Raw genomic sequence first — 15679 nt, forward strand, 5'->3', positions numbered from 1 at the left:
CCCCCTAAGGGAAGGGGGGTGCCGGGGATGCCGAGGCACGATCGCGCCCAGGAGCCCGCTGCCGGTGCGGCTCCGCCCCGGCCGGGCCCGGCCCGGTGGCTGCCGCCGGGCTGCACGCGCGGGCCTCCCGCCGGGCCCGCCCCGCCCCGCCCGCCCGCTGCACGCGCGCACGCCGGGGGCTCCCTCAGCACCGGACCGGCCCCGCTCGGCGCCCTGCAGCCGCTGCCGCCCCCCCTCCGGCGGCCCCTTCCCTTCCGCTCCCCTCCTACCTGCGGCCGGCGCGGCGCGGCCCGGCCCGGCCCGGCCCGGCGCTGGCTGCTGACGGGCCCGAGGCGCGCGAGCGCCTCTCCCTCTCTCCCTCCCTGCCTGCCCAGCGCTGGCTGGAGGCGGCAGTGCGCCTGCGCACGGCGAGCCGCGCAGCTTCCGGACCGACCGCGGAGCGCTCTGGGAGGGGGAGGCCTTCCGGCGGGGCCCGCGCTGGTAGGCTCAGGAAAGACTACAAGTCCCGGCACGCAGCGCAAGGTTATTCCCCAGTGCTGCGCAGCCGTAGAAAGAGCGCACCGGGCATGCCGGGAGTTGTAGTCTGGCGAGTGGCGGACAGGCCATATCGCGACTGTAGGGTGTGTTGGGATAGGTGCGTGTGCTGGGCTGTGCGATACGGCGTGTGTCCCAAGGGAGCGCAGAGACAGCCGCAGCAGGGGGAGTCCTGCTTCGTCTCTGCCCTGCCCTGTCACAGGCACCATCAGCCCAACAAAGGCCATCTTCCCTAAGCAGAGGGGCATGGCAGCTGGTACACAGCTACATATCTGTATATATATGGTATGAACATGCACATATGTACAACTACACATCTATATACATACAGTATGTACATACATGTGTGTATTTATATGCATATGTGCATACACATATCATATAGATACGTATATTTCATAGGACTTTCATATGGCACAGTATTTCCACCCACAAAATTGAGATAAGAGAGAATAAAGCATACATTCAACATCTTTCTCCAGCAGTATGTGCATCACAAAATAAATGTTATACATCTTCTCAGAGAAGTCGCATTTCTTCCATCCCACCAGCAAGTACATCTGTACTGCAGTGGGAGGTCTGGTTATGGGTTGATGTTCCTGAGGTATCTTCAGTCAAATTAGCATGGGTAACGGTGGCAGCAGAGATCTGTAAGTTCACCCATTTTTGCTGAGTGTAGAGTTTCAGATGAATCTGGGTTAATACAAATGGTGTGCTGCAGATAAAAAAGATGAATTCCTGGTTTCTGTCACCTTCTCTGGTGAAATTAAGATAGAAGATAGCTTCATTTCTGGCAACAGCTGCTTCTAAAGCACTAAATATTTGTCATCTGGGTTAATTCAGCTGGAGAATTTATTCCTAAATTAGTAGCAGAGAATTTTGAGAAGTAGATTTGTGTAAAAGTGAAGCATATAAGCAGTACGTTTTTAAGCACAGTCTAAAAAGACAACAACAACATTGAAGAAGTTGTTGTGGGTCAAGGCTGAAGAATAATTGTGAACTAGAAGGTGAGGGGTTGAAGTGGAAGGGACAAACACATCGATGATAATGTGATTGGGTGAAATATGGATTTAGACATATTCCTGCTGGCCCCTGTTTTCCTGAGTGCAGTGGGATGATACAACATGGTACCACAGTAATACAGCCCTTTCTAAAAAAGGCCACGGAGCCAGCCTGCTAACCGTATTTAGCACTACTAAATTACAATTGGCACCAGCAAGCCTTGGTTGTCGCCTACTGACATTTCGTTCAACCTAAAAATGAAAACACAGTTGCCTGCACTGTTTCAAACTATCAGCGTCACTGAGGTCTCACAGATAGGAAAAGAGAAAGATAAGGCAGAACAAAAAGCGTGCTGTGATTTAGGATCTCAGAGCTTCCACCACAGCAACAAGGTGTTCCCCCACCAGGAAGAAGCAGCAACTCATCCGTCAGCATGAGGGGTGCTGGTTCAGCTCTTCTGTCCCAGGACAAGCAGCCCTGTGGCAAGGGCAGCCAGCTGGAGGCTATGCCCTGAGGCGGGTCCTGCTGTGGGTGCAAACCCATCATCACTGTGTGCACCCACCGCTGGAGTAAGTGAAAGCAGGAACAGGGGACACAGTGACAGCTGCAACAGCAGAAACTACAGGCTGATGTGGGCACTGCGAGGAGTGGAGTCATTAAAGATGAGAATGGCAGGAAACTGATACAGGGCTCTGGGATATTCTCTGATCTTTTCCTCTTAACACCCAGGGCAGAGGGCAGGGTTAGTGCCATCGCTTACATCCTCTCCGTTAAGTATCACGCCAGTAGTGACAGTGTTAACAAATACAGTGGAAGAGACAGCTCTGAAAGCTGAGCTGCCCAGTCACATGCACAGGTTTTATTTTTAACAACCTCAAACTACTTGATGTTTCTGCTTGGGCTTGCTCTGTGTCCTCTCATTCTCTCTTCTGTCTTTGCTTCTTGTTAGCCCTTACTCACCTCACTTCAACCCAGCTGAGCAAAACCAAGAGCGCAAGTGTTCGGTACAAACACAGGGACACTATGATTAAGGTAAGGTTTTGTAAATAGGGTTGGAGCCTTTATTGGTGAAAACTTATGCAATGCAATGGTTACTGTATCAAGCTATGAAAGTCAAGATGTCTTCAAAACAATCTTAGTAATTAGGATGAAGTAGAATAATCAGACACAAGATGTCTTTAAGTGACACCTGAGAACAGAGGCAGCTGGTAACTCTGAACACTTCTGTGACAGGCTGCACTAACAAGAAAAACCCTCCATAACATATTCAGTGGGTTAGCCACGGCTTGCAGCACTGTATCTGGGGTTTTAAAAAACTAAGATACTGACTCTAAAATGGGAACTTCGGTAGTATGACAGATAATAAATCAAAAATTCAATTTATGTAACTTTCAAGAAACTAAAAAAAAGTAAGACTTAAAATCCAGTGAGTTTTAAGATTCAGACTGCAAACTACATTTTTAGTGCAGACTAAATAATACAGTGATGAAGTAAGAATTACAAGCATTACAGGTACTACTGTACCTTTTAGAGTTGTGGATGCTTAGCAGTTTTTATTCATGAATCTTTTAGCTTTTGTTTTTATGACTTAGATCTTAACCATGAGCACTCACATTCTTTGTACCGGGCATCTGGGTTCAGCTGGTTTTCTTTTGTTTTGCTTAAATCCATTCACTTGACTATCTCAAGAAGTTTTCAGAAAAGTATGTTAATGAGATTGTTACCAGGGAACAAAATAGAACCCGAGCCCTAAACAAAACTGTTTTGTTTTTTGTTTTGTTTTGTTTTGTTTTGTTTTTCTCAAGCTTCAACTGAACTGTAACCTGTTATTTTAAGGCACTTGGTGAACTCAAATCATAAACCCAGGTATTGATGCACTGTGAGAGTTTGCCTAAGTATGTCCCTCCCAAGGACAGTCCTTCACATGTGCTGCAGAGTGGGTGCCTGTCACAGTCTCCTCGTTTCCCACTCCACTCCTCAGCCCCTGCTGCTGTGCTGCCCTGCGTGACACATGAACCCAGGGGACCACATCCACATGAATTTTTTGGTGGGTTTGTCTTAGATGAGCTGTGACTATGTTGTTCCAGGTAGGGAGGAGCAAGAAATATTGCTGACCCGGCGCTCATGCAGGCAAGCGCTGCATGGGGTTTCTACCAGCAGCGCCCTGTGTTACCTGTGCCTCATTACTGTCAAGCCTCACCTGCTCCTCCCTCAGCAGCACTGGTGCATTTGGCTGGATAGAAATGGCCTGAGTGAGTTTCTGTGCCTCCTCACTGCACGTGTGCAGCACAGATTTACCAGGAGAAGGGAAGGCTGGTGATTTGACAGCTTATCTTTTGCTCCATGGTCCTGTGTGCCAGGTTTTGGGAGCTGAAGGGAAGTAGATGTACTGTTGCGGGAGCCTGAGTAGAATGCATCATCTGGAAGAAAAGCAGGGAACTGATGTCTCTTCCTGACTGATGCACTATGCCGTGGACCTACTCCATCCCTGCCATTTTAAAGTATATTTCTTCATATAAAGCAAATCCGACCCATTCAGCACCTCCAAACCAGTGGTTATTGCCACAAAACATCACAGTCTCAGTCAGCTGTTCCCCAGCTGAAAAATACACGGAATAGCTCCCTAATTGTCACCTGTCTTTCCATATTTGGGCTTATCTAACGGGACAGTTGTCTCATGGAACACTTTTTCCCTCTTCTTCTCTTATACCAGGGATTTGAGGTTCATGAGAAGGATTGCCCTGGCATCAAAGTGCCCCTGTAAAATCTGTATGAACTTGTTCAAGAGTTAAGACTCCAAGAAACTATGCCTTGCACACACTTGATAGAAGTTTGTTAGTGTTACTGATAATGATTTCATCTCCACTTTTTATTCTCCCTTTGCACTTACCCTGAGCTGTGCCATGTTCACTACCAGGCTCATCTGAAGCCTGGCTGGCAATGTGAATATTAGATCAGTCTGAATGGCAATTGCAGAGCAGGCGTGCCATGCAGGACAGTGTCCTGGCTGCGAAGATGTGGGGCGTCACTCGCTTAGAGGTCACTGTCACTCCAGATGGTGACATTCTCGGATTTGCTTTTTATTTTGTAATGAAGGGCAGGATGTTAGAAAACTTAGGCTCCTAGTAATCACATACACATGCAGTTTCCACTGGCGTAGTGTTTTCTTCCTCGGCTCCCAGAAATAAACATGTCTGTGTAGTGATTGGAGACCCAAACCTGATTTCTTGCTGAGGTTTTTTGGGTTGTGGTGACTGAGGAGGTGCACTGCACACAAAGAGAAGAAAATCTCTAGTTTTGGGAGGCTTGGATGTTCTAGAAAATGTGATTCTATTGCTGCCTCTGCCAGGCAAGTGAGACATCAGAACCTGGGCATCCCCATGCTTTTTTTGTTTTATTTACGTAAACTATTATATTTAATTATATTTGGTTTTTATCTTCCTACACTCCAATTCTACATGTCAGACAGAAGTACCAATGTCTTTTAACCTCAGGTGCACCTCTAGTACTGCAAGGCAAATTCATTATCACTTGTGAACCACGCAGATACTATCATAGTAAATATATTGAAAAACCCTGTAAGGAAATTAGTAACCCTGCATTCATCCCAAGATTTAAGTATTATGCTGAAAACAAGATAAATGCTGTATACTGGGTAGCAGGGATTAAAAGAGATAATAAATAACTGCTATCTGCCCTACATACTTCACATTCCTTTAAAATATTTTTTGTTGTAATATTATATGTAACTTTAACATTCTTGGCTCCAGCGTTTGGATGAAAACTTTCCAGAGATTTTTAAGAGATGCTTATCATGTTGTAAATCTTAGAAAAATTGTTTTGTGTTCGTTGGTAATCAGATCTCAGAGGCAGTCTGTAAGATAATTGTCTGGGGTTTCTGGTGGCCTTTTTTAATGGTTTCTTGGGAGGCATCCCTTGAATTTGCAAGAAGAGTTCAGATATGATGTGTAATTTTGGTATGTCATATTATCAGTCACCTACACAGAACAAATACCAAATAAGGAAACAGTTGTATTGTTTTAGCTCAATAACTGCAACTAAATTTAATATGCATTTACTGAAAACAAATTATAATTGATTTATAAACAATAAGTTATTGTCACTGAACAGACCTACTTCAGACACAGACATATCTGTAGTTTAAAAGGCAGCTGTATATTTTTAAATCTTACTTGACTTGCTGTCCTGACAGTCTAAAAATAAAGATTTACCAAAGTGGACAGACTGTGGATGGGAGTTTGCATCCTTTCATTCCACAGCACCTTAAGCATGATTTAAGTAAAAAATTCTGTTCTTTTTTTTTTTTTTTTAAGCAGCCCTTCAAAAATATTGCAAGTTGCAGTGAAAAAAGATGTATATAGGTTTAGAGAAGTGTCTTATTACCTGACATATCTGTGTGTTATCTGCCTCTGGATGTTAATGTATCACTTACTGAGGCAAGAATTTGTAAATTTTCTGTTAAGTGTGTTGAAACACTGTTGTAGTTTGTGTTTGACAATGATATCAACAGCTAAGAGATGGAGCAAATCATCAGTTAAAATACAGAGCTCATGATTATTGTCTTGTCAGAACAGAAGCATTCAAATCCTAATATATATCAGAAAAAATCTCTCTCCCTTCTTCCTGTCTTTTAGCTTCACAGATCTGACAATTAGAAGAGAGAGAAAAACAATATTTTTCTGACAGAACAGCGTGTACAAGTTAGAGATGGGGTAAAATGAACTAAAAATGGCAAATCTGAGTAATCATGAAGACTGATTCTAGATCTGAATGCTGTGATGTCGTCATTGTTCACAAAAAAAACGTATATTTTCTTTTTCTACATGCGAGTCTAGTGTGTTTGGTTTCAGCATACAACAGTGTGAAAGCAGGCTCCTCTCCAGAAACTTAGCAATCAGCCCTTTCTGTGTTTTTGGAGAACTGTAAGGCCTCTGCACTTCAGATGTGTTCTTATTTATCAATTATTTCTCTCTAATAGCTAGTTTTGCAGTGGAAAGTATTGTTCATACATTCATGTTTTTGTTTCAGTGTAATGTACCCAGCCTTCCTCTGACCTTATGCGAGTCATAGCTGGGACTATTTTTAGAGATTATATTTGCAGCAAAATGCTACAAGAATGACAGTAGCAAGGATGCTGCCAATGTGAAATAAATCCATCTGCGTCTCTTTCTTCCCTGAGCTGCATAAATGTAGATGTCACTAAACAGCCTAAAGCAGGATGGATGCCGTCCTAAATGACATTTATTTAGGGGCTGAATCTGTCTGGGGTCATGCTGACCAGCATTGTGGTGTCAGCCCTGGGCAGAACCCTGTGCTTCCCAAGACAAGCAGAGAATGCTATTATGAATGGTCATGAAATACTACTTTTCTGCATTGCTGTCTTCAGTTCTTTCCAAAGAGCTTTTCTTTGCTTGTGCAAACAAAGGTGCAGGCACCTGAGCTGTATACTTCAGTGGAATAGGGTTGATTCGGTAAGGGGATTTAAACAGGTTTTGGTCAGTGTTGGAGGCTGCAATAGATGGAATGGAACTGTGTTGAGCTATGGTAGGTCCTACTGCATAGGAAGCATGGTGGGAAGATGTATCAAAAATCTTTTTCTCATTTTCATGATAAATAAATTAATAAATAAAATTAAAAAAAAAAAAAAGCCCTGGCTAACCGCCCTTTACTGCAAAGAGCAGAAAGACAGAAGCCTGGAGTTTTCTACTTGCAGTATTCTTTGGGCTAAGTTGCTGCTACCAGATCAAGTTATCCAGGGAGGTAGCTCCAAGTAGTACAAGGACTGGGCAGCTTCTAGGTCTCCAATACAACAACTATGGATGCTGAGAGCATGTGAAGAGAAAAGTCCTGTGGATCCACAGAAGGTCCCACATGTTCCCCTGAATCAAGGTTCACCTCCTATGGGTATTGTCGAAGGACAGTGCAGGGCTGGATGGACCACTGGTCTGACCCAGACTGTCATTTGTTATGTTCTTGTTATGTTCTTATTTTTTATGACAAAAGAAGACATGCCTCATGCTAATGACTGTCTCTATTTAATTGCTGTCAAACTCTGTGCTTCTGTTTTCCCATTTTTAGGGAGGAGTAATACCCATTGCTTGGATTTTTTGCCAGGGTGGGGATATTATAAGCAAGGGGCACTGATAACTTTTGGAGACAGGCCTCATAAGTGTATTATTTTCAGCTAATTAAAGTGATTTAATTGATTTACTGGGAAAGAGTGGAAAACACAATAATGAAACCAAAGCAGATGAGTGATTCATTCTGACACGAAGCTAGTAATCTGGCAGTGATATCTTTTTACATAAGGGTCTTCATACTTCATATTCTTGTACTTCTGCTTTTTGCTGTTGGACCTCAGGAAAATGGTACGTCCTTTTCATTTCAACATTTTTTAGGTAGAGAAAAGCAAAAAATATATATATTTTTGAAACCACATTAATATGGGAGTGTGAGAACTGACATGCATTCTTCCTTAAGAAAACATTTAGCCTTTTTTTATGATAAGGCTGGTTAAAATTTCTGAGACATTTGTTTTGGCATCCTCAACTTGTTCTTTTAATCCAGTCTGTGAGTTGCAAAACATTAAATTAATGGACCTGCCAGGTGGCAGCTGAATTTATGAAATGCAGACTGGTTTTGTTTATTTCTGTTCTTGTTGCCTGGGACCTTTCCCTGTTTTCTGGTCCCCTGTGGTACCACTAACAGCGTCATAAACTGAATCTAAGATATGATCACCTCAGGATCACCTCTTCAGTTCTGGGTCGTGTTTGACACTGATCTGTAAGTATGTAGGATGAACTAAAAAAAAGTAGGGCAGTTGCAGCTGGTTCATTTGTGACCATTCATGTCCATGGTGAGGTGACGAAGGTGTGACAAGACGTGGGCCAAATGACCAGCTAATTTTTTAGGGAGGAAAAAGAAATGTCACCTTTCCCACTCAAATCATATCGAAGAAGTGGAGGAGCTCCCTCTCTGTGCCTGCAGCAGTCTTGATTTCAGCAGTATGCAATGGACAGGATCAGCAAAAATATTGAGGCAGAAAACAGCTCATTCTCAAACCTTTGCTGCCTCTGCTGAGCTAAGAGCAAAGAGCACTGAGGTCTCACTGATATCCATGCTGCTATCAGGGCACACTGTGCTGCGGGGATCAGTGCTGATCAGAGCTGGGCATCATTTACACATAGCCTTATTCAGGCTAGGAGTGCGTGTGAACACCTAACTCATAGAAACCAGGCGTGGGCACTGGCACTGGTGGTCTGTGTCCTTTCTTGCCCCTCCAGGCAGTAACTCTTGTCTTTTCTACATCCAGCACAGGGCTCAGAAAACTCCCCCTGGGCAGCACAGGCACTGTGAGAGATGCTTCAGCCGGCACTGCCGCGCACCGATCGAGCCCTCCGTCTCCTGCATGGTGATCAGCTGCCGCTTTCACTGCGGAGCCACCTTCCACACATGCAAGGAGGAGGAGCACCAACTGCTCTGCCCCTTGGAGCAGGTGCCCTGCCTCAACTCAGACTATGGCTGTCCTTTTTCCATGGCCCGCTTTAAGCTGGCAAAGCACCTTCATGTCTGTCCAGCCAGCGTTGTCTGCTGCTCGATGGAGTGGAATCGCTGGCCAAACGTGGATTCAGACACAACCCTGCACAAGAACATTATGAAGGAGACCTTAAGCGAGGAGTGTCTGGACACAGCATTGGCACTCAGAGACCAGAAGATACTTTTCAGGAGTTTGAGAGTAGCCGACTTGTTTCCGGAGTGGAGGAAAAAGGATGAAGTGGAAGAGCTAATGGATGAAACCATGGGTGGGGAAGAAGGTGCCGTGGGAGGATTGGCCTGTGGTTCCCAAGATGGCAATGACCAGGCATCTGAGCTCAGCCAACGTGAGCGTGAAGATTTGGCAAAGGACAAGGAAGGAATGGATCTGGGGAGTTACAAAACCTGGGAGAACATTTTCAGCAAAGAGCTCTTGGCTTGCAAGGTAACAGGCTCAGCAGCTGGCACACGAAAAAATACAGAGGAGGCTTCCAAGAAAACAGCATCAGGACCTTGTGCTGCCAGCTCTGCAGAGAAGGCAAAGGAAACGCCTGGTAATACAGAAGAAGCAAAAGACCTAAAGTCTGAACAAGTAACTCCAAATAAAGAAATGACAGGGCTGGCTCCTTGGCAAGAAGGGGTCCTGGAGAGGCTGAAGAAAGAAGTTGGTGTAGCCGATTACAACATGTATCTGGTACATCACGGGGGAATGCTTATCCGCTTTGGCCAGCTAGCTGCTTGCACTCCGAAAGAAAAAGACTTTGTATATGGGAACTTGGAAGCTCAGGAGGTGAAGACTGTCTACACCTTCAAAGTGCCAGTTAGTTACTGTGGCAAAAGAGCACGACTAGGAGATGCACTGGGACACAAGATGCCAACTTCAGACAAGTCGGTGGATACCTCAGAATTGGGAATAAACCCAGAAGAACTGCCTACGGCAAATATAGTTAAAGCCACACTGCTGTGTGCATTGGAGAAAGAACTGAAAGGCCATGAGATCTCCGAAGCAAGGGGTATCGATGGACTCTTTGTGGACTTTGCAACACAGACTTACAGCTTTCCTCTGGAGCCTTTCTCCTCCAATGCTGTTCTAGCAGATGTTCTGGATGAAAAAAGCCAACCAGAACTCCACGTGGAGCTGTACACTGAATGTGTAACCAGAAGACACAACAAAAGCAGTTCAGCTTTCACATTCACTTGCAGTCATTTCTTCAGGAGGGATGAGTTTGCATCCCACTTCAAGAATGTGCATGCTGATATCCAGTCATGTCTGGATGGATGGTTTCAGCATCGCTGTCCGCTGGCCTACTTGGGATGTACTTTTGTTCAAAATCACTTCCGCCCTGATGGACATAAGGCCAAGGTTATATACAGCAAGCCTGTCAAGACATTTGCTATTAAACCAGAGGTTGACACCCTCCTTGCTGAATCAGGAAAATGCAATTACACAGTGGACAATCGAGGGAGAAACAAGGATTTGCTGAGCAGCCTCCCACTGGAAGTGCTGAAGTACATTGCTGGGTTCCTGGACAGCTTCAGTTTATCTCAGCTATCGCAAGTGTCAGTGCTGATGAGGGATATCTGTGCCACTCTACTTCAAGAGAGGGGAATGGTCCTGCTGGTCTGGGAGAAAAAAAGATATTCCCATGGTGGTACTTCATGGAAAGCTCGCAGAAAGGCAAGTGACTGCAACACTGGGGAAAAGACAGTCACGGGGTGTCACCAGATTACACACAAGCACAGCAAGTGATGCTGCATATAAGCACGTAGATAGGGGGAAGGTTCATGAAGTGAAGAATTTGCAGCCCAATGTGTCCTGGGAGGTCAGTGCTATAAAGTACAGTACATCTAGCAAAGGCAGGAAGGTGTAAGTGGGTATCTACTTACTAGCTGCAGGTTGCCACCCAAGCTTGTCTTGAGTAACCTGTTTGCATTTGCACCGTATTTAGGCACTAGGAGCTGAGAATTCCTGGTACTTAAAGGTCACATACAGGGTTTAAAAGAACTTGCAGTTCATCCTTTTGTTTTATTCTTTACAAGCTGATATAGAGTACATTGAAGGGTAAAGAACTAGATGTGACTGTGAAAGGAGCTCAGGCATTCACATCAATCCCACAGTGTTTTGGAATCATATAATAATAGTAAATAATTTATTTCTAATGTGTAATTTACATCTATCTTCTTTTAGTTTAAAACCATTACCCCTTGCTCTATCACTACACTCCCTTACAAAGAGTCCCTCCTCATCTTTCCTGTAGGCCCCCTTTAGGTACTGGAAGGCTGCTCTGTGGAGCAGGTCTCCCTGGAGCCTTCTCTTCTCTGGGCTAAACAACCCCAACTCTCTCAGCCTGTCTTCATAAGAGAGGTGCTCTAGCCCTCTGATCATCATCATGTCCCTCCTCTGGACCCCCTCTAACAGTTCCACATTTCTCTTGTGCTGGGAGCCCCAGAGCTGAAGGTAGCACTCCAGGTGGGGTCTCACAAGAGCAGAGTAGAGGAGGAGAATCACCACCCCTGACCTGCTGGCCACGCTTCCTTTGATGCAGCCCAGGACATGGTTGGCTTTCTGGGCTGCAAGTGCACATTGCCAGCTCATGCTTAGTTTTTCATCCACTGATACCCCCAAGCCTTTTTCCACATGGCTGCTCTCCACCCAGCCTATATTTGTGCTTGGGATTGCCCCGGTCCAGTTACAGGACCTTGCACTTGGCCTTGTTGAACTCGATGAGGTTCTCCCAGGCCCACCTCTCAACCCTGTCCAGGTCCCTCTGGATGGCATCCCGTCACTCCAGCGTGTTGAACACACCACAGAGCTTGGTGTCATCAGCAAAGTTGCTGAGGGTGCACTCGATCCCACTGTCCATGTCACCAACAAAGATGTTAAACAGCGCCTGTCCCAGTATCAACCCCTGAGGAACACCACTCATTACGGATCTCCACCCAGACATCGAGCCATTGACAGCAACTCTGTGAATGCGACCAAATCCAGCCAATTCCTTACCCACTAAGCAGTTGATCCATCAAATTCATGTCTCTCCAATTTAGAGAAAAGGCTGTTGTGTGGGACTGTGTCAAATGCTTTGCACAAGCCCAGGTAGATAATGTCTGTTTTCATGATTCATAGTTCATAAGATTGTCATGAACGTTTGCCTTAGGATGTGAGCACCTGGGAGAACAACATAGGCAGAAGCATTTTTTCTGCAAAGCTGGCATCACACTCTTTGTGGTGTTGGAAAATTATCTTCCTTATGGGCTGCTTGGGTAATCAGAATGAAATATGTAAATACAGCTCAGTTTAAGTCCTAGTTGAAACAATAGTTAATACAGATTTATTTCTGTTAGCCTTACAGCTGCTCTAACATAAAGCTGGTTGAAATAATAACATCAGAGGTTCCTGCATGACCAAGCAAACGAGAGAGGTCTGGGAACAAATATAGAGATCCAAGGAAGGCTCATAAAAATTATTTGAGGACCTGGCTTTCAAGCAGACCCCTAAAAATCTCCACCTACAGATATTACCAAATGGAAGTTTATGACAATAAATCTTTATTAAGAGAAACCATGAAGTGGAGAGAATTTGAGATCTGTGCAACAAGTACAGTGGCTGCAAGCTGAATTAGCCAAATCCAAACAGGAGTTAGCCACTGAGACCATTTACTGGAGGATGAAGCTTCCTGTAGCATAAAGAAGAAATTCCACCTGGGCTAAATAACTCCAGTTCCAACTAACTCCAGTTACGGTTGCACAACTTCAAACCAGCAGCTGTGAATTTAAAGGCTGTCTAACCCCTTTCTTGTCAGATCTCTAGACTGACCACACAGGAATCTTGTATCCAGTGCACAGATTCTGCTTGAAAACATCCCATTTGTAATTAATCTGAATTTATTGTCTACTTTGTATGATAGCTATGATTATATAGGAATAGGGCAGGCTTAGGTAATCTTAAGTGCAGTAAATCCACATACTGTCCTTCTACAGGAAGAAACATTTCTAAACTATGATTTTAAAAATTCGTTTGATTTAATGGCATACAGGAAATATTCAAGTGACTTATTCACAGTCTTATCACTACATGGTAGTGTATCAGTAAATGACACATGGTATCACTGCAATAAGAATCAGAAAAATTTAACTGCACATTTCTGTTTTTTACAAGCTTGTAACTCTTCTAGGAATAACCTCAACCTTAGATTTTTCCAGGCTTGTTCTGGGGTGGGGTGAGTAACAGCAGTGTTATAATGTTCCTTCCTTTGAAGTTACTGATAAACACTTTGGAAGGTCTTTATGAAGTCAGGTTTCTTTGAGATATGTATCACGCAAGCATCCCATAGTCACTGTACCTTATAATTATCGTTGGATACACCTATAAGCACCTTGGACCCCACCTCACATGTGATGTTGTGGTGGTCAGGTGTCCTTGGTTTCCTCATGTTCAGCACTAGATTGGCACCAAAAACTGTGCTTTCTTGTTAAAAATGGCAGGTGATGACTAATGCAGCAAGAACAACAAGTGTGAGGTACATAACAATACAGACTACACTTATACTTGTTGTGCAGCCCTGTGTGGTCTGGATTTCACTAACCAGTACAAGTAATGCATGCCCACTACAAACATATATAGCTGTTTTTTCTAAATCCTCTTCTGTTTTTACTAACATTCCAGTTTTCCCTCCCTGATTTATCTCTCCTTCTTTATCACCACCCAGACCTGGCAGTTCAGCAGCCTCTTCTCCAGAGTTAACAGGTGGCAGCACAGCGAGGTGGCGTGCATGTCAGAGCACCTGAAGAAGTGCCCGTTCTATGAAGTGGAGCACAAGATGGACCCTGTGCTGCTGACCGGCATGTGCGAGGCTCGAGAGCCCATTCAAAAGACTTTGGTTTCCACCTTCAAGCGCAAGGTCTGAGCAACCAGCTTCTCCTCTGACCCACTCCTTTCAATGCCCTTTAAAAGAAGATCTGGGAAGCTGGATGTAAAGATAGTTGCTTCTAACTCTCCTTTGGAAGGACAAAACTGGCATCTCCCCAGCTGCATTTGGAACATCCTGCATTTTTTTTTCCTCCCTGCATTATTTTAATTGTTAAAACTTCATCCAAAGCGTTCTGGCACACTGCTCACTGATGTTTTGTGCTTTCTGTTTATTTTTCTGTTCTCTGCTTAATAAAGCACCCTGGAGAAAGCAGTAAGGATATTGTTTGAAGATAGCATCTTTGCATCCTTGAAGACAGGCTGCTGTGCCTAACTCCATGTCCCTGAGAGAAGCAAGAGCAGTTAGTACACCTAGCTCGAATAGATAAAAAAACACCTTAATTGTGGCTGGAAAGCTGAGCTCTGGGAGCACAGAGAGATGCCCTCTCACCTGGCAGACCTAAGGATTGCTAATTGCTTTGGGGACATGGGCAGAGGAAAGGCACCCCCGAAACTGCACTCAATTCATTAAACTCCAGTGAAGACTCAGGATAGCACCACACAACCACAAACCATCCTTTAGGCAATGCAAGCTTAAAGTTGAGCTTGTGGCTACATCAAAACCAAACCAAAGCAAACTTGCTCTTTGTTGGAAATAACCAGGTAGCAAACCTGGTTGTTTAGGGGCTCAATTGACTTTTTACCTTTTTTGGTTAATATTTTTTTGTGTGTGTGTTATGTTTTAAATCCATTAAAGCCATCAAAAATACTTGAAGACACTTTTAGAATGCCTCACCTACTCAGTTTTGCAACTGCAAATTGCAAATTGTAATAATAAACAATTTGTCAAAGAAAGTTCTTCCTTGTTTTGTTTTGTTTTGTTTCTTATTAAGAATCTTATTAACCCCTGAGGATATACTGAAAATCATGAAACTGCAACCTTCAGACATCTTGAACCTAGAAGCAAATAATAACAAATGCAGGTATTTAGGACCTGTTTGTTTTGAATGTACATTGGGGAGGACAATGTTGGTCACTTCTGAGGCACATGGGGATTTGGATGTCAGTCCCATGTTTTGGGGTAGCCAGACACCTGCTACTGAGCAGGGACATCTCTGAACACCAGCTCTGAAAGGGAAGTAATCTTAGGGCCTTTCTTTTCCTGCGCTTTTCTTCCCCTCTCACAAATCTTGAAATGTGGTTTCAATACTTGATGCAATCTTTTCCTCCCTCCTTTCCCTCAACTCAAAAAATAAAACGGTAAATACCACCGTAAGTACTCAATGCAAGAAGAGGTACTTCAGACAGCTCAGAACAGAAGAGATGTAAGAAAAGACAGGTCTTCATACAAGATACACAGTTTCACCCAGAAAAAGGGCATCTTTTTGTCTTTCTTCTCACAACAGGAATCCTAGTGTCCCCCATACTCCTCCAAAGAAACCGCATGCTACAGGAACATCACTGACATTTTCTTTAAAGAGCTGTTAATTAAAATAAAATTAAGTATGCCATGTTCAGTATTTGTCAGGCATCAGGAAAGGCTACTAAAATTATCACTGAGGGGCCTACTAAATATCATCATATGCTACATGAGTAGCTAATTACAGACATTTTTAAAGGTTCTGACTCCACCATCCGCAAAAATCATTTATAATTTTATTTCTTTATTTGCTTACAAAAAAT

At 44.1% G+C, this 15679-nt stretch overlaps 2 protein-coding genes across 3 annotated transcripts in view; one reads left to right on the plus strand and one right to left on the minus strand.

Moving 5' to 3' along the window:
- The window catches only part of KPNA1 (karyopherin subunit alpha 1), a 53528-nt gene extending 53101 nt beyond the window's left edge, over positions 1-427 (minus strand). Inside the window, exon 1 of the mRNA XM_048055156.2 lies at positions 270-427. The gene's annotated coding sequence lies outside the window, so the exon portion shown is untranslated. The remainder of the gene's footprint in view (positions 1-269) is intronic.
- A 1987-nt stretch (positions 428-2414) lies between these two features.
- FBXO40 (F-box protein 40) lies at positions 2415-14854 on the plus strand. 2 transcript variants are annotated; one of them, XM_013201519.3, is made up of 3 exons: positions 2415-2568; positions 8870-10768; positions 13797-14854. In XM_013201519.3, exons 1-3 carry the CDS (start codon positions 2560-2562, stop codon positions 13992-13994), a joined length of 2106 nt encoding a protein of 701 aa, XP_013056973.2. In that variant the 5' UTR covers positions 2415-2559; the 3' UTR covers positions 13995-14854. The 2 variants fall into 2 exon arrangements, with proteins under 2 accessions (XP_013056973.2, XP_066860474.1); XM_067004373.1 differs by having other exon boundaries at positions 8875-10768.
- The last annotated feature ends 825 nt before the right edge of the window (positions 14855-15679 follow it).

The sequence above is a fragment of the Anser cygnoides genome, chromosome 1 (assembly GCF_040182565.1).
Source record: "Anser cygnoides isolate HZ-2024a breed goose chromosome 1, Taihu_goose_T2T_genome, whole genome shotgun sequence".
Classification (NCBI taxonomy): domain Eukaryota; kingdom Metazoa; phylum Chordata; class Aves; order Anseriformes; family Anatidae; genus Anser; species Anser cygnoides.

Bases quoted from the DNA above. Each gene is read 5' to 3' on its own strand.
- FBXO40 (XM_013201519.3), top strand. The intron at 10,769-13,796 runs GCAAGTGACTGC...ATCACCACCCAG, and splicing joins CATGGAAAGCTCGCAGAAAG to ACCTGGCAGTTCAGCAGCCT.